At 38.5% G+C, this 24,820-nt stretch overlaps 1 protein-coding gene and 1 long non-coding RNA gene across 7 annotated transcripts; one reads left to right on the top strand and one right to left on the bottom strand.

The window, feature by feature from the left end:
• Nucleotides 1-15,755, top strand: LOC138372010 (uncharacterized). The gene is made up of 5 exons (XR_011230622.1): nt 1-15; nt 1,473-1,884; nt 4,637-4,799; nt 6,046-6,144; nt 15,657-15,755. It is a non-coding gene; the product is annotated as an uncharacterized lncRNA (long non-coding RNA).
• LOC138372009 (uncharacterized) lies at nt 15,583-24,820 on the bottom strand. Of its 6 annotated transcripts, XM_069337066.1 has the most exons (7): nt 24,754-24,772; nt 19,012-19,369; nt 17,741-17,947; nt 17,181-17,234; nt 16,692-16,750; nt 16,280-16,355; nt 15,583-15,724 (listed from the first exon to the last, which is right to left on the bottom strand). In XM_069337066.1, the coding sequence occupies exons 3-7, from the start codon at nt 17,802-17,804 to the stop codon at nt 15,675-15,677; spliced, it is 303 nt and encodes a 100-aa protein (XP_069193167.1). In that variant the 5' UTR covers nt 17,805-17,947; nt 19,012-19,369; nt 24,754-24,772; the 3' UTR covers nt 15,583-15,674. The 6 variants fall into 6 exon arrangements, 5 of the variants coding, with proteins under 5 accessions (XP_069193167.1, XP_069193168.1, XP_069193170.1 ...); XM_069337067.1 differs by lacking the exon at nt 19,012-19,369 and having other exon boundaries at nt 24,754-24,820; XM_069337069.1 differs by lacking the exon at nt 24,754-24,772 and having other exon boundaries at nt 16,692-16,758; nt 19,012-19,538.

Below are 24,820 nucleotides of genomic sequence, written 5' to 3'. Positions count from 1 at the left end.
ACGTATTAGCATTACGTAAGTAATGAAGAAATATGGTATATTTACTTACTATAATGTTGGTGCTACACGTAGAACATGATCAAACCTATTTTTTCTCTGAAATAATCTAATTTCATAACGAAATGAGACGTAAATATGTGAGAGGTGACGCCATAGGAAGTCGACGGTCCAAGCGACAATTGTGTGGAGCGACTTATCCAAGAAATATGGTCGCCAGGAGAGTGTTTGCTGCCATATCAGCCTCCTGTACACAGTGATCCAGTCCTTTTCGTTCATTGAACACCGAACCCTACACGCCCTCTGATATATTGCTTAATTAACAAATATTCACAAATATAGGCCCATCATCACACAGCAAAAATCTGCTATCAGAATGATAACTAACTCAGCTTTCAGACAACACTCAGCTCCCTTGTTTAAATCCCTAAACTTGCTAAATATTAACTCCCTCCACACATTCTCTTGTGTCAACTACATTTACAAAACCCTGTTCTTAAATGCAAACCATGCTCTGAAACTCTCCCTGGACAGATGTAATAGGACCCATTTTCACCACACCAGAAATAAATATCTCTTTGATATCCCCAGGGTCAAACTTAATCTGTGTAAACACTCTATGCAAATTAAGGGACCTAGTCTATGGAACTCATTCCCTAGTGAATTGAAAAACTGTAAAACTTTTGCCTTATTTAAAAGCAAAACCAAAAAGTACCTAACTTCATCTATTTAGTTTCCTACACTGAGCTTTAAATTTGCTCTGTACCTAGTTGGTACCCAATCTCCTAATTTTTATGTAATATCAAACAACCTTATCATTGTGTTCATTGCTGTCTTCTTTTATGTGCTAGCCATATGCTGTATTGTGACTACCAATTTTTGTCAACTACCATTTTAAGCTGTCATTGCAATCAATCTTAGCTACCTATGTGCTTTAATATATTATACTGTACCTATAATTTTCTCTCATCTTTTTTTTTTTCATTCCATGTAATTAATCTGTTATCATTTTTTTGTCTATAAATTTTGCAAGTATTTACCTCCTTAAAATTTTCTTAGATTAAGGACCTGCCCGAAACGCTGCGCGTGCTAGTGGCTTTACAAGACTGTAATTACCATAATTGTATCCTCACATTCCTTATGTACATTCTTGTATATGCATAAATAAATAAATAAATAAATAAATAAAATTTTCTTAGATTAAGGACCTGTCCGAAACGCTGCGCGTGCTAGTGGCTTTACAAGACTGTAATTACCATATTTGTATCCTCACAATCCCAATGTACCTTCTTGTAAATGCATAAATAAATAAATAAATAAAGTATCAGTGGCCAGCCAGGTGGAGATCACAGGCTGTACAGTACTGATAAATTATGTAATTCACAGAGATACGTTGATAAATATTAATGTTTTATATTTTATTAAAAATACAGATATATACTTTGTTTCATCCGTTAAATGTAACAATATTTCAGTATATATTATATAAGCATAGTATATATAATTCAGTATATACAATATATAATAAGAGTGTCAGACCACGAAGGAAGAATTGAAACAGGAATTTCCTTTAGTACTTTCTTATATTAATACATCTTCAGAGCGAACCATTCCTTCTGAAGATGTATTAATATACGAAAGTACTTAGAGCATTCTATTGTGGTTTTAATATTGAACAATTATACATATACGAAACAGACAAATCTGGTGTCGGAAATAGTAAAAATATTAGTGTGCGATGTGATCAATGTAAGGGGGATATTGGGTGTGCCTCGTATCCCCTACAACAACAAGAAGTTCGAGAGCGATGAGGCCGCCACTAACTAGCTTCAGGATGTCGTCGAATCTAAATCAACAATATACTACCGCCGCTACTTTCTCGGAAACGTAAGTACCTGCCGCTTTACTTCTCTCACCCTGCCAAGCCTGGCCTGGCCTGACCTGGCCTAGCCAGACCTGACCTGGCCTAGCCTAGTCTGACCTGGCCTAGTCTGACCTGACCTGGCCTAGCCTTACCTAGCCTAGTCTGACCTGGCCTAGTCTGACCTGGCCTAGTCTGACCTGACCTGGCCTAGCCTTACCTAGCCTAGTCTGACCTGGCCTAGTCTGACCTGACCTGGCCTAGCCTTACCCAACACTAATCACCACACATGACAGCCCAAACGAATCGCAAATAAGTACACGTAACAAGTCATATGCCCGGACACACTTTCACCTTGAGGACTGAGTGGTAACTATTGTATAGAAGAGCCGGCTCCCTGAGAGTGGTAAGAGGGCGTGATAAGAGGCTAATGTGTGGTCTTGAAGGAAGTCGATAAAGCAGACAATTTTCAAAAGGAAGGGCAGCATAACGAGCAGACAGGAATGGACAGACAGTCGGTTATCCCATAATGTGTAATACGCCGCACACAGCATGGGTGGAGTGAGGGGGGGGGGGTTGTAGCAGGGCACAGTATGGTGATGGTGCGGGTGAAGTACACACCCACTGAATTCCTGCCATCAATAATTGTTTTCATAACCATTAGAACAATGGCATCCCTCCAGCCACCATTCTTCCACTGACCCCCTCCTCTGGTCCTCCACCTCAGACAATAACCCCCCACACCCCCTCTCCCTTCCAGACATCAGCATGTCAAAATCAGTACCATAATGTGTTTAAACTATTTAAACTAAGTCATTGTGTATCTCAAGGTATCTTAATTCATTTGAAAGTGTACATGTGCATTCATTCATATACTCGCCTAATTGTGCTTGCTGGGGTTGAGCTCTGGCTCTTTAGTTCCACCTCTCAACCGTCAATCAACAGGTGTACAGGTTTCTGAGCCTATTGGGCTCTATCATATCTACACTTGAACCTGTGTATGGAGTCAGCCTCCACCACATCACTTACTAATGCATTCCATTAGATATAATCATATATGATTACACATAATCATAATCATTCTATACACATAATCATATATGTGTACGTCAACGTATACATACATGCGTATATATACCTCATATTAAAATACTGATAAACGAATGACCATGAACAAATTAATTTATAATTGTAGCATTATATATAATTTTAATAGACTAATTACGTGTTTATACATTTGAATGGTCCAGACAGGTGGCCAGCCTTGGACATATACGCTTCTGGTAGGCACAATGACCTCATGTTAGACCCTTGATAGATTATGTGAGAGAGATAGAGCTGGGGCAGGGAGGTGCGTGCCCCAGGGAGATAATCCATGCCCATGCCCCGCCTCGAGGTCAGTTCTCGAGTCACACCAAGAATAACATTCGAGCAAGTTGTCCTGACCAGGATGTGGCATATTAGGGAGGGTTGAGGAATAGGAAGCCTGTCTGATAGGGCTCTTGGCAAGCAGCTCTCCCTCAGTCTACCTATCTATATGGAAGAAATGTATCTAGGCCCTCCTCCCCCCTGCCTATTCTCTCTCCCCCACCTTTCTTCCTTCATTTCCTCCCTCCTTCCCTCCCCCTCACTGGTGAGAGAGTAGGAGTGTGAGAGTAGTTAGAGAACTCGTAGTTCTCACGCTCGTGAAATTGTCTGCGACCCTGGAGGAGTAGAGCGGAGGGGGGGGGGGTGAAAGTAGGTGACGATGGAGGAGTAGAGGGGAGCATTATATGCAGTGAACGTTGGTGTCTATGGAAGAGTACATCATAGAGGAGGGTGAAAGGAAGGTGACGATGGAGGAGGAGAAGGGAGGGGGTGTGAAGGTAGGTGATGATGGAGGAGTAGAGGGGAGGAGGGGGGCAAAGGTAGGTGTCTATGGAAGAGTACATCATAGAGGGGGGTGAAGGTAGGTGGCAATGGAGTAGAGCAAACGGGGTGGGGATTGAAAGTAATCCTGAGTTTAATTTTTTAGTTATATATAGTGACACCTCGACTTACGAATGAATATTTATGAACTTTTCGGGTTACGAGCCTAATTTCTTCGAAAAATTTGAATCGGGTTACAAACTTTGCCTCGGGAAAGGAGTTTGTTGATATACGTATGGGCTGACCTAGCGCGTGGTGGCATGGTGATCGCGCCTCAGTTTACCAGTGTCTCCTGCCTAGTAAGTATCGCGCCTGAATTCTTTGTAAAGCATTACATTTGTTTTGGGATTTTTGGCTATTTGAACATAAAATTTGTTATGATATATCTTGCCATGAGTCCCAAGAAAGCCAGTGGTAAGGTTCAAGCCAAGAAAACACATGTGAGAATGACCATAGAGGAAAAACAAGAGAGCATTCATAAACATCAAAATGGTGCACGGGTTGTTGAACTAGCTAGGCAGTACAACAAATCTATGTCAACAATATGCACTGTACTTGCTAAGAAAAGGACATTATGAACATTAAAGTGGCAAAAGGAAAACTTTTGCTGTGGTCATTACCTGGTGGAATGCACCCAGGATGGAGTATTAGGGCTATACATCTTTTAAATCATAAAAGTAATAAACATTTCCCATCAACCTTACAAACAATATTAACCTATTTTCATGTATTTCCCCCATGTGCATTTTAACAAAGTTGCTAAATTGCCTTTATCATTCTGTAAAATTTCAATTACAGTACTGTATGTATAATTTTGTTAGTATAAATGGACTGAATATTCTGAAATTGCTATTTATTTTACAATTTCAGATTCAAAGGTGGTCTGGACACCCAATTTGGTCAGACAGGTGAAGAGAGCATTTAGGATAGTTCGAAGAGATGAAGATGGTCGCAATTGTGTTCGAAGAGGCAAAGGCCCCCCTTTGCTCCTGACATTATGTTCAACCATTGACCTCTGCACACCTAACACAAGGTAGGTTGAAAACTCCTCCTTCATGTCATTGGTACATTAGCCAGAAACTCAGGGCTCATGTAGGAATATCCCTAAAAAAAAAAAAAGTGGCCCCAACAATGCATCCTCCAAGTCTGGAGGATGAGCAGGAGCATTGTCGAGAAGCAGGACCTTGAGTGTCAAACTTTTCTCTTGCAGATATTTTTTGGTGGCAGGGCAAACCACTCCACATCACAGTTTTTCTGCACATCATATATTTTTTAAAACTCTTGGATTTTCGGAATGATACACGAGCAAGGGTTTAATTTTCAAATCGCCACACAGCACAAGAGTTAGCCTATCCTGACACAAGTTAGCCCAAGTTAGCTTGTGTCCGGGCAGTGACGTCTCCTCTTGGGTAATGTATGTCCTCTTCGGCAATTTTTTCCAGAATAGCTATGTCTCCTCACAATTAAACACTTGTTGTGGAATATATCCATCAATACAGTATCTACAAAATCTTTAAAATCATGAACAAATCTTTCAGCCCCTACTTTGTCTGAGCTGGCACCCTCACCATGCCTCACAACACTATGAATACCACGTCTTTTTTCAAAATTTCTCAAACCATCCCCTACTCACCTTAAACTCTTTCGTATCTACAAAACTCGTTCTAGGGGTTTTCTTTATAAGATCTTGCATGAAGATTTCATTGTTGACCAAACCACACACTGGAAATTGAATAGACGACGACATTTCGATCCGTCCTGGACCATTATAAAGTCGATTGTGATGAGATGAGGGAAGGAAGAGCATTAAGTAGGCAAGAGAGAGAGGTGAGGAGATGGAAGTATGTACGTATGTACATGAATAAAACATGTACATACTGATACATAACGTGTGTAAATAGTGTAATAAACACAATAACAGTATTTTGGGAGGAGGAATGTTGGCGAGTAATGTGTTGGAGGAGGGAGGGAGGACTGGCAGGGTGTGGCAGCTCACTCATGTTTTTTGGGCTCACCATACCAACATAGTGGATCGTTATGGTGAATACATACGTAGATGGGTATATACAATGTGTGTATATAGTGTAATAACAGCAAAAACACTGTTTGATTGTAGAATATGTCGCATATATGAGGCCCATAATTTTGAGCATAGCGATGTTCTATACTTTGAATTATATAAATTCCACAAATTACACACTTTTAAATAATATTACAGCAAAAAAAAAGAAGAAATGAATGAGAAACTTCAAAATAATTGCGCAACATTTTATTCGCAGCAACTGCCGTCGCACGGGGTGGCGGGGCCGACAGACCCCCATCGCTCCAACGCTCAGCGCCCATAATTTGCTCAACTTCCCAGCTCCATCGCAGCTAAAGTAAGTCACATACAATATTTTTTGTTTAGTTTCCCCGTGATCAGACTCTGCATTTTAACAATATAAGAAGAGAAAAAAAATTTTTGGAAAGAATTTATTTCTTGTGCACCAGGGTGTTATTTGGAGACAGAGCAGTTCAGTGGTTAACTACTAAATTTTTTTTTCTCCCACACACGCACCCCCCTAGGAAGCAGCCTGTAACAGCTAACTCCCAGATACCTATTTACTGTTAGGTAACAGGGGTCATCCCCTTTTGTACAAAGAATCTGCTAAAGCTTTTAGGGCTAATCTTTGACACTCGTTTGTCTTTGTCGCCCCATATTTTTTACGTCCGAGTTGAATGCTCTAAGGCCCTTAACTAACTTTAGGTCATGTCCCATACTTCTTGGGGAGCTAATCGACACTGCTCCTCTCTTTACATTCCTCTCTCGTTCTGTCTAAACTCGATTATGGCCCCGTTTACTCGTCTGCTTCTCCTTCTACCCTTCACCATCCGGACACACTGCATCATACTGGGTTACGGCTCGGCTCTGGTACCTTTCCTTCGACACCTACCCTAAGCCTGTATGTTGAAACTGGCGTCCTGTTTCTACAGGATCGCCATGATCGCTACTGTCTTCTCCACCTTGCACGGTCCTTACAGCACCCTCACTCTTGCTTATGTCATGCCTTGACCTTTACCCATCCTGTGGTTCCTGTTCCCCTTCACCACCTATCTCTTTCTGTACGGTTGTCTCTCTTACAAAATGCTCTTTCAGTTTGTGTTACCAATATTTCCCCTCGTGTCATTCCATCTTTGCCCCTATGGAGGGGTCCCCGTTCCTAAATTCTGTAAGCCTTGACCCACATGACTAAAACTTTTACCCCTCCTACAGTTCTAAATCACCTTTTCCTTGAACACTTTTCTTCACACTTCCACTCTATTTCTGTCTTCACCAATGGGTCTTAAGTCTGCAGATGGTGTAGGCTACTCTGTTGTTTTTCCTGACTGCACCTTTGTGTCTCCTGCCTCCGGAGACTAGCATCTTCATGGCAGAACTTTATGCTATTCTCTATGCTCTTCATCAACTCTTTTCTCGCTGTCAATCCTCCTCTGTGTTTGTAGTTGACACTTGCAGTGCCCTCATGGCTCTAGAATCCTTTAATCCAGTCCATCCTTTGGTAGTTGAAATTCAACATTGGCTGTTTCTTATCTCCAATAGATTTAAGACAGTGGAATTTCGCTGGATTCCCACCCATATTGGTGCGTTCTTAAATGAGCGTGCGGACACTGCCGCTAAGGAAGCTATCCGCATCTGTCCCATCTCCCGTAAAGGTATTCCTTATTATGACTTTTACCCAGTTATTCATTTCCCCATTCTTGCCCGTTGTCAGGGTTGTTGGTCTTCGGTTACTGGTAACAAATTGCGTGCTCTTAAGAGTAGTGTGTTCCCGTGGCCTTCCTCCTACCACCGTAGTTGGTGGTGGGAAACGGCTCTGGCGAGGTTGTATATTGGTCATACACGTTTAACTCACGGGCACTTAATGGAGCGCTGCCCTGCTTCTTATTGTCCAAACCGTTGTCTCTACATGTCCTGACTTCCAGGACTTACGTGTCTTGCTTCCCGACCATTGTCGGGAATTGTTTATCGAGGGATCAATTGTCCCTCGATAAAATTCTTGGTAAATTCAATACCTTTGATATTGTTCGCCGTATGCGTTTTTGTTCTTGTATTGGCGACGTTAGTGATATTTAGCGCACTATGATTATCCCACACATTTGATGGTTTGATAATTACTGTACTGTACAGTACTTTGGTTTGGAATGTATCAAATAAAGTTGTTTCATGTATTCAAATGTGTGAGAAAATCCACTGGGGCTGTGAGATGAAGCGAACCTGTAACAAAGGCATTGCCAGTTGCATACTCTACCACCACTGATGGTAAAAGTCTTACAACTGGATATCTTGTGTGACGGGTTATGGTATCACAGCTATACTGAACCAAGATGGTATGGCTCTCCCTCACATAAATGAAAGAAATGCTGGTATTGGCCTTGCAGTGTGTAAGTTGCAGGTGGAAACAAATGAAAATTATCAAATAAATAATTAAACAATTTACTGAAATAGTAATGAACAAAAATAACACATGACAATACTTGACTATCATGTAATGCAAAGGTGAACAAGTTAGTATGACCTTAAATGCAAAAAATAAACTATAAGCAATGAATAAAAGTATGAAGATATACTGGTGTTCTGAAGACAGCTACCATACCACCATGGCATCAGTCACACGACGTTGGCTGGAAGTGGACGACGGGTTAGAGACACCAAGGTGATCCTAGAGCACTAAGGGAGAGATTGCCTCTCCAGGGAGGCAGCGCTCTTTATATAGTCCGGCGGTGATGACTCATCCAGTGTCAACACGAGGTGGACATCCGGTCAACTAGCAAAATGCTCGTTGTGGCTGGCGGTGCCTTTGTGTTGAGCTGTACCACTGTCAGTTGAAGGCGGCTAACTGCTTGTTTGTGGGGACAAACTGCCAGTTAGCAGTGGCGCCCGGCTTGCCTCTGAGTCGTACCAGGCCGTGCCAGGCCCTGGGGGGTATGGAGAGGTGGCAGGACTGATGACTCTTCTGGGCTGGTGTAGATGTATAATACTTCCAGTGCAGAGGTATTGAAGGTGAAGGGAAAAGGCAGTTCCACTGCTATGCAGGGGATTCACGTGACACTTGTGAAGCCACAGAAATTCTGGAGGCCCTACTGAAGCCAGTCCAAGTATTAAATAAAACCCCTGAAGTACGCCGGTGAAGGGTAAAGTGAAGGGTGAAGCAAGACCGTATGCCCCAACTTCAGGCACACACAGAAAATCACGTTTTGGTCCCGCCTCTCAACTGTGTATTTGAAGTTGGGGCGTATGGTGTTGAACTGCTTCTTCAGCCTTCACCTGAGTGCTTGTAGGTCTTACGTAAGACGTTGACTCAAGGAGGGGCCTCAAAACTTGCTGTGATTTATGGGGAAATCCGGTTGTAAGACTTTTACAAAGTCAGTAATATACTGTGGTAGAGTATGCAGCTGCCAGTGCCTTGGGCAAGGGTTTACGTCGCATCACAGCTCCAGTGGATTTTCTGCTCGGTGTATATCAGGTTGTGATTTTGTGTGTGTACCGTATTGTTATGATCGCCGTGTGATAAGTCCTTTCTGGCCTCAAGAGTCATTTTTACCCACCTAGAAAGATTGCAGATGGCCAAAGCAGTTATTTAAGTTAAGAAGGGACAAGTCTTAAACAGAATTTTGCATAATATTTGACTGTAAAGGGGTAAATTGAGGTAGATTGAAAAACAAAATGGTGAACCGGGCAGGCGGTACTCACAATTAGGCGAGTACACTCGGGAACTTTTAAAGTGCAACCAAACATGCTCTAGGCTCTCACAACAAGAGGCGAGTGGTGGTGGCTCAGGTGCTCAGCCAATCAGAGCACCTAAGGAGGGAGGGCAGGAGTGAGAGGGGGGTGGTATGTGGAAGTTTGGTGACAGTTGTGTGTAGTTTGTTCATCTTCATTGTAAGTTTCATGGCTTGGTGTGCATTTCCCTAGTAAATTTAATTCGGGAAAAATTCAGGTGTTTGATTTTTTAAATCAACTTTTTAAATGTTGAGTTGTTAAAGCCTCAAAGTGCATGGAGTTGGTTTGGGAGTATGGCATCCTCATGCTGTTGCGTGCTCGCGTGAGGTAGCAAAGGTGATGTAAAGTTGTGGGGTGTACATGCTTGGGACGTCCTCTCTCGGGATGGCTGGTGTTAGACCTGTGTGTTTGTCGGTTGTTGAAAAGCCATTGTCATCCTTTGCTGTTGTGGTATTGATTTTACATTGTTCATCTTGTAATTAATACTGTAGTGCGATATCTAGGGCTACCATTTGTAGGTTTAAAATGTCTAATACAAACAGTTGTCCAATGAGTTTTAATAGGAAATATCATCCACCAAGCACCATTGTACAATTATATTAATACCTGCACGGTGAATGCTCAAAGACCCTTTCTTTATTCAGTGTTGTCACATACCTCATGGGGGTATGGATAGGCAAACACTCATTCGGTTAAACTTGCCTTGTAGTATTTTCAGAGCTCAGTAATTTGGAATCTGGTTAGCACTTTGCAAATAAATTGACCTTTAAAGTGAATTCCTATTTAGGTTTAAAACATCATACCGAATGAGAAACTCGGATTATATAGCCGAACACCAGAAATGTTGTTATTCAATTTGGTTGCCTAAAGCACATTCAAGGACTACACATTACATGGCATTCCAGGATTCCTCTATACCTTGCCTTATGCTGTAAACATTGCCACAACCCTGTGTTTTATTGATTTAAATGGCCACAGGGAGGCATACAACACTGCAGATTATGATGTCATTAGTTATCCACTGTGCTGACAAGTGGGCTGACTGATGTTCGTTGACACCTGTATCGTGCTTCAATTTAATCGCCAGGAGATCACCCTCTCACTAGACTCGTCTGTAGGAAGTACAGTATAGTATGTCAAATTACCTTGGATCATAAATAGCATAAGACTTGGGGGTAGGAGAGGGTTGCAGTGTTTGTCATGGCTCTCAGTTGTTCCTGGTATTAGGCAATTTAGTTCTGGAATCATTTTTGTTGGGCAATGTTAAACTTTTTCGAAAGTAGATGTTTTTCTGAAAGGGAAGGGGGGGGGGGGGAACCTCTATGCTTGGATACAGTTATCTAAGTCAGGGGTCTCCAAACTTTTCAATGTAAGCGCCACATTATATATTTCCCATATTTATGCGGGCCGGAGGAATAAAAAATGAAAAAAAAACAAAAAACAAATCAGTGCCAGTAATTTAATTTCCTCAAATATTAAAGTATAAACATGGAAAAATTCAAACATATCTTTTTGGAAAAAATCAGGGTAAACTAAATAGATTCCTGCCTTTAGTTTTATGCAACCAAATTAGTGTGACGAATGATACTGTTGTTTTGACTTCAAAATTTCATTAAAATCAGGTTCCAGATTAGATGAGCCAATTGTAAGAATTGATTTCAAGTGATCATCAGACAAATTTGCTCGATAGTTAGATTTCACATACTTCATTTTGGAAAAAGTTTGTTCACACAAGTATGTTGAACCAAAAATGGACACAAAACTACAAGCAAACTTTATCGAATTTGGAAACTGATCTGGCTGCAGGCATTTATAAAACTCAATCAGATTTCCTTCTCTATACTTATCTTTCAGTCTGTCATCTGCCTGGAGATCAATAATTTCCATTTGAAATTGAGTTGGAAGATTTTCAGCATTGCAGTCAAATGGATTATGAAAGAGCCTGATTTCATTTGCTTTGGCATCAAGGTCAGCAAATCGCTTCTGAAACTGTTTTTTCAAATCTGAAATTATTTCATTTGCAAATGAAAAAGGAAATTCAACTTTACTTCCTGCATGAAATTTTTCACAACATGGAAAATGAGCAAAATTCTTAACCTTCACCTGGCCTTCAAGTAGTGCAAGTTTTGCTCTGAATGCCTTGACATGAACAAAGTAGTCACTGATCAAATTTGTTTTGCCTTGCAATTTCAGATTCAAGTTATTCATATGACCTGTCATATCTGCAAAAAATGCCAATTTCCAAATCCATTCACATTCTGATAATAATGGCTGAGGGTTATTTTTCTCTGTGAGAAATAAATCAATTTCTAATCTGAGCTCAAAGAAATGCAGCAAAACCTTTCCACAACTAAGCCATCTAACTGCTGTATAATAAGGCAAGTTAACAAACTCCGCATCAATTTCTTTCAAGAAATCACGGAACTGGCGATGGTTGAGTGCATGAGATCTAATGAAATTAACCACAGAAACAACAGGTTTCATGACACAAGACATATCAACATATTTTAGGCACAATGCTTGTTGATGGATAAGGCAATGCAGAAAAATGGGTTTTGAGCCTCCAACCTCACAAGCTGTTGTAATTTGCCCAACCAAACCCTTCTTTGTCCCAGACATATTCTTTCCTCCATCAATTGTCACACACTGCACTTGTTTCCATTCCAGGTTATATTCTGTCATAGTTTTACTTAGTTCATTGAAAATGTCCTCTCCAGTTGTTGTGGTGTGCATGCTGTGAACTGATGCTAATTCTTGGTTCACATTAAATTCACTATCAACACCACGAATGAATACTAAGAGCTGAGAAGTATCACACACATCAGTTGATTCATCCAACGCAAGAGAATACCAACAAAATCTTTTTGTTTTTTTCCTTTATTTGCCGAATTATGTCGCCTCCTAAATCTTCAATTCTACGAGCAACAGTATTTGACCCAAGACTTATCATTTTGAAGAGGTTTACTTTTTCTGGACATACCTCTCCTGCTGCTTCCACTATACACTCTTTTATGATACTACCATCAGTGAAAGGTTTTCCTTTTTTAGCCAACACATAGGCAACTTTGTAACTGGCTCTAGTTGAAGTTTCATTTTCAGATTTTTTCTTACTGAAAACAGCTTGTTGAGAATGCAGACTGTGCTGAAATGATTCAAACTTTTTAGTGCGTTCTGCTCCTGTGATGTGAGAATAACTTGAGCCACGTTTAGATTCATAGTGCCGACGAATATTGTATTCCTTCAGAACAGCAACACTGTCTCTACATATTATGCATAAAGCTTTATCATTTGCTATCACAAAAAAGTACTTTATCTTCCATTCATCATTGAACCGACGGCACTCAATGTCCACTTTTCTTTTCTTTATCTTTTCCATATCTGAAAACATAAGGGTAAAATAAATGAAATAAATTCTACAGGAAAAAAACAGCTTGTATGTGGTGTTAAAAAGCATAGCATATTATTATAAAGTGGTAAATATTATGGCAACAGCTTTCGTTGATAAACTTAATGGTTATCATTTTAACTATTTTAAACATGCAATATTTTTGGCTACAATAGTATTATTGCTATTTTGTATAACTAAGATAAAGGCATTGTCAAAGTACAGAGAAAAGAATATTGTACAGTGTTTGTGCTCCCTGAAACGGAAGCAGCGAAGCCCCACTCGCCCTCCATCCCCACAATATACAGTTATACACAACTGATTGGTTGTAATGCACAACACATACCTACCAGTATTAGTATCTGTGCGTCACACTATCGAGAGAGAGGAAAACTGACTCGGGTTGAGCGCCACCAGTCAGCAGCCCCAGCTTTGAATAATTCTGCGATGCCATTCGTACCATAATTATTTTTTCAAGGCCACCACACAGGGATTTGTTTGGAGGGCCGGATGAAATTATGTGGCAGGCCGGATGTGGCCCGCGGGCCATAGTTTGGAGACCCCTGATCTAAGTGAATACTTAGATTTATACAGTAGAATAACTACCTTCTTTTCCTTAGTCAAAATGGTTGCTTGTTTATTTCTAGGGACTTGTATTTTCTTTTATTTTTAACTGCAGCAACTTTCAGTGAATGATAGATTCTTACTGAAAGGACCTTTACTTCATTGTTGTTGCTTTATGGTCATCTCATTGTGTACAGGGATTCCGCGAAGCTTTTGGGGTTAGTGTTTGACACTCGTTTGTCTTGGTCAGCCTTATCTCTTGCCTCCGAGTTGAATGCTCTAAGGCCCTTAACCTCCTTAAGGTTTTGTCCCATACTTCTTGGGGAGCGGATAGAGAATCAACTACAACCACAACCTTTGTGGTTGTAGTTGATTCTCGTAGTGCCCTCATGGCTCTAGGGTCCTTTAATCCTGTCCATCCGGTGGTCATTGAGATTCAACATTGGCTGTTTCTTATTTCTAGTAAATTTAAATCAGTAGAGTTTTGCTGGGTTCCCAGCCATATTGGTGTTTCAATGAGCGTGCGGATGCTGCCGCTAAGGAAGCTATCCGTTCTTGTCCCATCTCCCATAAAGGTATTCCTTATTCCAACTTTTATCCTGTTATTCATTCTTCCCTGTTGGCAGGGTTGTTGGTCCTCTGTGGTTGGTAACAAGCTGCATACTCTCAAACTTAGTGTGTCCCCGTGGCCTTCCTCCTACCACCGTAACCGGCGGTGGGACACTGCTTTGGCACGGCTGTGGGTTGGTCATACCCGCTTAACCCACGGTCACTTAATGGAGTGCCGCCCTGCTGCTTATTGTCCGAATTGCGTTGTCCCTCTAACAGTTGTGCATATCCTTGTTGAATGTCCTGACTTCCAGGACGAGCGTGTGTCTTGCTTTCCGACCGTCCCTCGCAGTCACTTGTCCCTCAATAGAATTCTAGGTGAATCGGATACTTTTGATATCGTTCGCCTTGTGCGTTTTTTTTCTCGTATTGGCATTCTTGGTGATATTTAGCGCCCTCTGATTATTTCGCACTTTGGTGCCTTCTTTTGGTAATTACCTTACCTTCATTGTTGTTTCATTTTAATGTGGTAGTTGTGATATGGATTGTTCTGGCTCACGTGCAAGGTCTTGGATTTGTTTGTTTTAAGAAATTGCCAGTCTTGTTACTATTTGTAGAGTTAGAGATCTGCATTAAGGCCTCAATATTATATTCTTTATTTTTTTAATAACATGTTATCAGCAATTTTTGTGGTTGGTAATATTTAGATTAATGTCAGTGATGTAAATGACAAGGGTTAAGACCCCTTGTGGTATGACAGCATTTTTCCCCAGTCATTTCTTTCATTTGTTAAAGGGTCCTCGTAACCATTCTTTTGTCCTTTCTACCATGTACCTGTTTGTTGCTTCTTGGTCTTTCATTTGGTACTTTGGCTATTAAAACAATGGTCTTTGGTAATGTTGCAATTACCATTTATAAAAAAAATGAGCAGGTTCATTAGGCAGGGTTTGTTTTTAGCAAACAGTTTTACAAAAAAAAAAAAAATTCCATTCCTTCAGGACCTTGCAGATGTTAGGTCAAACTAATTGACAGTAATCTGTTTTGCCCCTTTCAAACAATGATGGTTTTAATATAGGTAAAATATTTCAGAATATCTGAAGTTTGGCAGACAAATCATTTAAGAGCTTTGATTAAATTTAAGTTACCAAAGACTTTGTGAAAACCATGTTGTATAGATGCTTCAGTGTCACTTTTCTAATGTTTTGTAAATTTAACAATGATCTTTAGTTAATTTAATCATAATTTGTACAAAGCTTAGGTGTTGCATAGCTTTAAATTCTTTCAAATATAAAAACTAAAATATTGACTGAAGTTTCTTCCACTTCAATATTTCAGACTAATTTGCAATATTTGTTAGTTTATGTAAATTGAATAGGTAGTCCACTTTTACATCTTTTCAATGCATTTTGCATGCACCTATGTAACAAGTTACAAATAGGTGTAAATTTTACAAAGTATTTATTTTCAAAGTAAAAAAATTTCACATGTTTAAACATTGCATCAATAGTAGTAAACAATAATTTCCAGCATAATTTCAGGATAAAGTATATAAAGTAGTTTCATTAAAATTGGTTTATTTAATAAGTTTTACATATAGTATTTATAACATCTAATATTTATTACTGTTTCAGGTTGTGGGCCAGATGCTCCTAGATGAACAGAAGATCCAAAAGGCCAAGACAACTCCAGAGACAATCACCTGTAAAACAACAATAAACATTAAACAGGGACACTACTTTTATTATCACCAATGCTTAATAATAAGTCCAAAAAATCCTAACATCCTATCTTTTAAAATAGGCTCAGCAAGGCCTATCCCTTCCTCTGATTTCAATGCAGAGCTTGTTCCCTGAATGGGAACATTACATCCACCACTTTAGTGCCCTCAACACATTGTACATATGCTTTACTCAAAGCACTGTACAATGCATGCCAGGCACTAAAGTTTTAGATGCATCCACCCATTCAGCAAAGAAGCCCTGTGAGAATTAACAATGTAACCATTGTTAAGGGTCCCTAAGCAAATCTAGTCCATCTATTAGATGGGTAGTAGAGCAAAGCTCTGAAAAAGCCATGCCAGGAAAATCTGCAGGACTGCCTGGTCCCCTTTTATGAAATGGGGTAGGATCAGTACAAACTGCATCAATCCCTGTGGGTTGTAACAGTAGGACATGGTTACACACCTATAAATGGACTAGATAAGAGAATTAAGATTAGGTCATTGATATAGCTAAAACATCAAATTCAAACTCACCCACTTTTGTAGATTTCCTTTTGCAGAGTAAAGGAGCCTCACTCCAAGCCAGTCCATGCATCATAATCACTTTCACCTGAAAAAATATTTCAACAAATTAATTTCAGATTTAAAGCCAATCTTTCTTTACTTTTCAAATTAGCATTCAGTACTTTACAAATTCAGATGGAAAAAATTTCTTTAAGGAATTTACCTTTCCTACATATTCTAGTAGTAAAGATCTAATTTAGCAATATAAATATATATGGAATCAATTTGCCAAGTTTCAGTAAATGTCATTTGAGAAACTATCCAAAACTGCACTTCAATGGCAATTTACATTTATCTTTAGCCAATGCTATATTGTTTAAGTTAATACTATTTTTTTTACTTTTATGCAAATCTATTCAGATTAACCTTTACTACAACTCACCTGATTCTGTTTAACTCTTCCAACTGACAGAGGGACTTCTGGACTTTCCAAACCACATTCTGGAAAACTATAAATTTAAAACCAAGCTAAAGTAAACAGTGAATATTTTTTTTACTTTCAAGGGAAAAATACCATCACTTAGAACAAAACTTTTCCTGCCATTAACTTTGACTCATGATTACCCTTAACAGTGTTATACATTTATAGATTAAAGCATATTTAACAAACATTTAATGTTAACTAAACAAGATTTATATTTCATTCAAATTATTAATAAAACACCCTCAACTATGCTGTTTAAGATCTAATGCCCCACATTGCAATTTTCACAATTTCAACATACCATTCTATTAAATACATTCCTGAAAGGACTAAACTTGCACATATTGTACCCACTAGCCTAAGCCTAGACTTCCATACCCTAATATTTAATAGGTTTTTAGCAATTAACTTCTACCCTCTAATTCCAATGTACACAACACTACTTACTGTAGATCTGCGAGTATTTTCCTGCAGCTCTTTGTTGCCAGGACCTTCCACAACCTGTCATGTGAACAGTAAATATTACTAAAAAGTTATATGCATAGCGATGTTATTTTGTTCATACCTGAACCACCAGTTTAACAGTTGCTGTTTTAAATGGCACACTAAGTATCTTGTTGTCCCATCTTAATTACAAACAAAGCTATAGTCATTTCAAGTCAACATCCTATACAAATTTTATTTTCCAACAACTTTAGTCATGAACATTTTTCTGGAACATTGCAAACAAACTTTAATTTAAGAACCATGTATAACATTTGAATAAAAGCAATACAAAACATATATACAATTTATTCTTTTGCAACCACTGCTTACTACTAGGACAAATTTATTCTGTTGAATTATGTACCAAGCTTTTTAGTCTGAAAATTCATAATTAACCCAACTATACTACCAAGACAATGTGATTTTACTAAATTTAGTAATTTTCTCCCCCCCCCCCCCTTTCCAACTGTTCAGTGTCAAAAGGGAGGGGGGGGGGGGTGTCCATTTACTGTACCACTTACATTTTAGTGTGGGCTTCATCCACTTAGCTGGAACATTTGTGCCAGCTGCTGGTAGGGGAGGCATACCATGTGCCAATTCAGGAAGCTTTCCACGTTCCTCACTGCATGTCAGCTCAGGACCTCACTACCATGTTGGGAGGCAGTTGAAGACTAACCAATCAACATCCCAGGCTGGAGAGCAGTGCCACCTCGGGGAGAATTTACCACCTGCAAAAAATTTAATACTCTTAACAATCTACAACATCTATCTCATCTTTACCTAGCCTCCAAACCTTACATTTGTCAGCATTAAACTGCATCTGGTAGTCTTAACCATTTCAAAACTATATAGGGCATCGGTATTTTTTATTTGCCAATTCGGCAACTATTGCAGTCTAAACCATAATCTTGCGAATAACCGAGGTCCAAGGAGAGCTTTTAGGCACTACTTACAACACTTCCTCCAACTTAACCCCATTTATACTAATTTCCTTTGGTATAGCCATGACCTAATCAACTTCAGTCAGCATTCCCAATGATCCGAGCCCCTATCAATTTTGCGCCACTATCAAAATCTCTGATGAAGTCAAGGTACACAAAATCACAAACCTTATCACCATTTCCTCAACTATGCAACCTAATCCATGAACATTTAGTAATAAAACTATGCGATTCATGTATCTAGTCATGTTTCTCAAAAAGTAGAGAAATGGCACTTGCCATGTTAGATTCTAGTAACTTTCCTCACAATAGACTAAGCTAATTGGTCACTAACTTAAGCGTTAAAGTTAACTCAAACTTTTCCTTTAAAACTTGCTATATTAGGAACTTTCCACGACCGGCCTTTACCAGACATAATTAAATAGGGTAAAAACGGTATATTAAATGCAGTAAAACTACGGTAAATTCAATATGATAAACTTGCATTCTTTAAGCAAGTAGTAAGTGAACTAAACTAAATGTTAAGCACCTTGGCAAACCACTTCGTTCTATTCAATTTCTTTATTTAATCACTTTGTCCGGCTAGAATTTTTAGATTAGATTAAAGGAACACCCTCCCTGGTAACGGCTGAACTAGTTAACCAAATACAAATATTTAGGTAAAATACTTTCATAAAACCCGTCTACTTCCCCCACCAGTAGACTTGTTCAGCTAAAGGCATAATGTAATGTTCCACTTTAGTAAATAAACACTTAAAAAAACACTACCCCATCTGTGTAGTTACCGGTTACCTGACATTCTACGCTTAAAATAACCCATCTATTCCCCATAGTTGTTCGATATAACTTACCTCTCACCCGCTGGTCGAGTACACAGCAGTATATATCCTCCTCCATCACTCACCGCGTCGATACTATTTCACTCGTTCCGCAAATTGCCTCAAATCACCTGCGTTGTCCATAAACATAGAAGAGCAACTGACCGTAACACCCGTATAGAGATCATCATATAACGTGGGAACATTAGTAGTACTGCTGTCAAAACATAGATGGCGCCAGGACAAACGGTAATTCCTCCAGGAACATTCGGGTGGCCTCCATGGGCCTTTAGGGACGACCAGGAGGCCTTTTGGGCCTCCAGGGGGACCTCCACGCACCTCCACAGATATCCAGGGAGCCTCCCTCCCGGAGATATTGCATATCTCTTACCTAATTTGTATTATGAAATATGACATGATAGTGCGTTACAGACTTCAGTTAGGAAATAATTGGACTTGTAATGTGATTACTGATCCATCTGTATCCCAGTCATTTTACTATGTTAATTTTATGTAATTTATTCTTAAGCTTAATAACATTATTTAAATGTGCTAAATTTCCATTTATATATATATATATATATATATATATATATATATATATATATATATATATATATATATATATATATATATATATATATATATATTATGTTTCCAAATTTCTGATGATATACAACATATTGTGGTTTATAATTAAGTTCTTATTAATAGTGATCCTGCATCAAAATTAACAATGTTCAAATTCGGTTTTGTATGTTAAAATTAACTACATTTTTATGTTAATTTCTTTCTGTAAATAATGATGATAAAGTGCAATAAAGGTATGATTGAGACAATGTTAAATCGTTAAATCCTAAATATATCTTGAGTCTTATACTTGAAATATTAAATGAACATATAGTGTGTAGTGTAGTGTTTCAATTATTATTAAGAGGGAAGGGTTGGGGGTAATGGTTCATATGTCCACATTCGAATGCCCCTCTTCCCAGGACTGGGGGTGCGGGAGTGTACAATAAACTATACCCACCTCCGGCAGCAGCTTGTCGAAGGCGGAAGTGGAGTCTAGGCCGTTTGTCATGAAAATTATAGTGTGATGGCTCTTATTTTTATTATGGGTACATAATAAGATTATGCCTTTATTCTTAATTTATATTACAATGCTGGTAAAATACACTTCTTGATGAGTATGGAGTACAAATGAACTCATTTTGTACCCTATACTCACAGGATGAGTATAGGGTACACAATAAACTACCACTCACATCATGGGTATGGGTTGCACAAGAAACTATCGGAGAGCAGAGTATGGAAAGCAAAGTAAACAAAGATTCACACGATGAGAAAGGGTTCCACAATGTCCTATGACTCACAGGATGAGTATGAGGTGCATAATAAATTACCATTCATAGGATGAGTATGGGTTTCACAATAAACTAAAGGTAACAGGATGAGCATGGGTTGCACAAACTATTGGTAACAGGATGGGTATGGGTTGCACAATAAATTACTGTGCTAGGATGAGTGTGAGTAGGATATATATATAAACATATTGTGGTTTATAATTAAGTTCTTAATAGTGATCCTATCCTGCATCATAATTTACATAATATATATATATATATATATATATATATATATATATATATATATATATATATATATATATATATATATATATATATATATGTATATATATATAATTAGGAAGTAATGTTTATTTGGGTAAGTTGTCAGCTTATATGAACTAATAGCTAGTGTGGCTTGTATATGGGGTACATCCGGTGTCTTACCCTCGACGGTACCCTCCTTACCCTTATCCGCGGCGGTACCTTTATGGTCAGGAAGCCACGGATATTTACAATGGGGCTCGGTCAGTCAATATGATTCCTTTGACATCACTAAACTAACTCTTATGTATTCTGTTCTCGTATTGACAATTTGAATGACATCAAGAATATTTTGAATATCTTCTGATATAGATGGTGCTGTAGTTGATTGTTGTTCATGACAAGTCCAATGGGTCATTAGCATCGCTCAGATTAGTGGGAAGAAATTCTTGCTGCAACAATGTGTGTTCTCAGAGCTAACTAGGGTAACTAAAATACTTATTTCCTAAATAAATACTTTAATTGTAAATATTTGAAAATATATGGTATGTATCAGAATTTCTGACGATATAAAACATATTGTGGTTTATAATTAAGTTCTTAATAGTGATCCTATCCTGCATCATAATTTACATAATATCTACTTCTGTTTTGTGTATTAAAATGACTACTTTTTATATTAATTTCTTTCTGTAAATGATGATGATGATGATAAAGTTCAGTAAATGTAAGTAAGAACATAAGAATGAAGGTAACTGCAAAAGACTTATTGGCCCATACGAGGCAGCTCCTCGTATGGAGCTGCCTTTGATAAGTAATTACCAAAGAAGGCACCAAGCCGGGAAGGCTGTGTAGCACAATCAAATAAGTCAACTGCTCCTGAAGAGGACGGTATTACTTACAGTTTACTGAGATTAGTCTCACAAGTACCAGGTAATCCACTTTTAGTGTTGTACAGAATGAGTTTAAGTGAAGGAGTATTACCTGATGATTGGACAGTGTCATTGTTCCCATCCCCAAAGCACACTCAGATAATTATAGACCCATATCTCTAACATAATTTTGTCTATTAGCACAGTTTTCGGCGTGAATGCATTTTGGTTCTACAAGGTAGCCAACTCCATCAAAATATTAAATATGTACCCAACTCAATTAACGATTAATCAACCAATTACTCCATGGGATAACTTGGATCTAGCAGTTGATTTTGTAAATGCACCCAAGAAAGATAATGTACACTCTACATTATTAAAACAGTTAACACTGTGAAGCATCACTGAAAGTACTCAGAATATGGGTAACGATGTGTATCAGTGGTATACCGACGGTTCTGTAGAAGAAGGTGGACGATGTACCGGATGTGCATGTAATATATTTGAACAATCTTCTCTCTTACATACATGAATGAAGCGCTATGCTAAACTGTGTAATTACTATTTGAGTACTGGAACACTTGATGATATATTGAACTTGTACCCTAGATTGACGATGTAACGTATCAATTATACAATGAATGTATGTGATGTAACTCTATAACCTGAGCTTGTGAAAGCACCTTAATCACCTTCAGTGATTAAGTGCTTAATTGCACACTAGTTTCTCTATCAGTTATCTCACCTTGTCAGAGTAAAAGAGACAAATATATGTGTATGTATGTGTTCAGAATTCAATTTCACCTTTGTAAATGCACGTTAATGACACTATGTAAAAGACACATCGAACACTTTATGTAGGGCATACGTAAATCTGTGTATTTATGTATTTACGTATGTAGCTTAGCCTAGCATTTTAAAAACACTACAATCACCTTATGTGGTTGATTGTTCAATAAATCCCTGAACTATATGTTTAACAAATCTCTAACCCTATCAATGGAGTTAGTTTAGTTCTTATATTATGCACCCTATACCCATCTTGTGGGCGGTAGTGGAAAGGGTTAGAGTCCATGGCGGACTGAAGAAAATGTATATATGATGGTTAGCATTGTTAATGTGTGGCCACGTCTGTGGTAGAAAATAATACAAAAAAATCAAATAAAGGTATTATTGAAACTTTATACGAAAACATTAAATCCTAAATATATCTTTAATATTATACTTGAAATATGGTATACTTTGCTCTCTCCATCGTACTTCTGCACCTACTGGCAAGTGGTTCGGTGCAGTGTGCAGGTGATGTTCATTACTGGGTGAGCTGGCAAGTGGTGCTCACCTGCCAGCTCACCCAACGAAAATTTGGTTTTTAATACACTTACACATTTATTGGGTCTTTCCTTCACCTTCATTCAAGCACTAGGGTATTACAGTAAGTGTTTTAATTATAATATTTATTAACGTTATTATTTTTAATTTTTATTATTATTAGTATTATTATTAACAGGAGAGGATCGAGTGTGTGTGTGTGGGGGGGGGGGGGAAATGGTACACATGTCCACATCCCAATGCCCGCCCTTCCAGGACTGGGGGTGCGGGGGTGTACAATAAACTATACCCACATCCGGCGGCAGCTTGTCGAAGGCGGAAGTGTAGCCTAGAGAATTTGTCATGATAATTAGTGATGACTCTTATTTTGATTATGGGTCTGTAATCCAGTTAAGCTTTTATTCTTAATTTATATTACAATGCTGGTAAAATACACTTCTTGATGATGAGTATGGAGTACAAATGAACTCATTGTGTACCCAAGTTCAAGTTCAAGTATGTTTATTGAGATAAGCAATAAATAAATCTCAAAGGGATAGAGTAGCTTAGGCTATTTCAACCCCCCTCTAATTCAAGTCCCTCAAGGGGCGCACAAATACTGTGACTACAAATAGACAAATAACATTACAAGAATCCAAACAAGAATTGTGAACCCTATACTCACAGGATGAATATAGGGTACACAATAAACTACCACTCACATCATGGGTATGGGTTGCACAAGAAACTATCGCGCAGAGGATGAATATGGAGAGCAAAGTAAACAAAGATTCACACGATGAGAAAGGGTTTCGCAATGTCCTATGACTCACAGAATGAGTATTAGCTGCACAATAAACTACAGGTCACAGGATAAGTATGGGTTGCACAATAAATTACAGGTCACAGGATGGGTATGGGCTGCACAAACTACCGGTAACAGGATGAGTATGGGATGCACAATAAATTACGGGTCACAGGATGAGTATGGGTTGCACAAACTACTGGTAACAAGATGAGTATGGGATGCACAATAAATTACCGCACAGAGGATGAGTATAGGGTGCACAAACTGGTTGGGTAAATGGAAATGGTTGGGTACATTTCCTTTCACCTAATGCGACTATTCATGTGTCCGGACACCGGCGATTGTGTGGTATTGGCTATTTATTTAACCATAACTTTGCATTCATTTAATAATTATATTAAGATATGTTTTCCTTGAAATGTAGTTACATTATCGTCTACATGGCTTTATTCTGACATAAAGACCTATGGCGTTACTTTGCATATATGCAAAGTAATTATAAAATTGATTGGCTTGTGTGGAGGCCTTCACACTCCCTGAGCGAGCCATCAAGTAACTATAAAAAGGCATATATCTTAACTTTCAATTCAGTTATATTTATGCCAAAGTATTAACATGCAGCTTATATTTATGTCTTTATGATGACATAGAAAACTTCGTTTATTACAATATCTAGATTAAATTAACATTGATCTTCGGAAGGTCATAGTTCCCATATCGGTAAGGAGAGCGTCGGCCATGAAGCCTTGTTTAAAGTATGAATATTTTTCCTCTCTAATAAGGTATAATCTCTGTGATGGATTCACAAAAACTATTTTATATCTGCCTTTCTGATAACATATACAAATATAATCTTTATTTGTGAATATTTGTTAATTAAGCAATATATCAGAGGGCGTGTAGGGTTCGGTGTTCAATGAACGAAAAGGACTGGATCACTGTGTACAGGAGGCTGATATGGCAGCAAACACTCTCCTGGCGACCATATTTCTTGGATAAGTCGCTCCACACAATTGTCGCTTGGACCGTCGACTTCCTATGGCGTCACCTCTCACATATTTACGTCTCATTTCGTTATGAAATTAGATTATTTCAGAGAAAAAATAGGTTTGATCATGTTCTACGTGTAGCACCAACATTATAGTAAGTAAATATACCATATTTCTTCATTACTTACGTAATGCTAATACGTTTTGGGTAGTTTTGGCCTGATTTGGGATGATTGGGGTAATTCTATGGATCGG

Source organism: Procambarus clarkii, chromosome 37 (assembly GCF_040958095.1).
Source record: "Procambarus clarkii isolate CNS0578487 chromosome 37, FALCON_Pclarkii_2.0, whole genome shotgun sequence".
Taxonomy (NCBI): domain Eukaryota; kingdom Metazoa; phylum Arthropoda; class Malacostraca; order Decapoda; family Cambaridae; genus Procambarus; species Procambarus clarkii.
Note: the sequence above shows the minus strand (reverse complement) of the source record. Positions and strands in the feature narration are given on the sequence as shown.

Coding starts and splice junctions, on each gene's coding strand:
- LOC138372009 (XM_069337067.1), bottom strand. CDS start 17,804: ATGCCTCCCCTACCAGCAGCTGGCACAAATGTTCCAGCTAAGTGGATG. Junction 17,235..17,740: donor GATGAAGCCCACACTAAAAT/GTAAGTGGTACA, acceptor TTCACATGACAG/GTTGTGGAAGGTCCTGGCAA. Junction 15,725..16,279: donor AAGGAAATCTACAAAAGTGG/GTGAGTTTGAAT, acceptor GTTGTTTTACAG/GTGATTGTCTCTGGAGTTGT.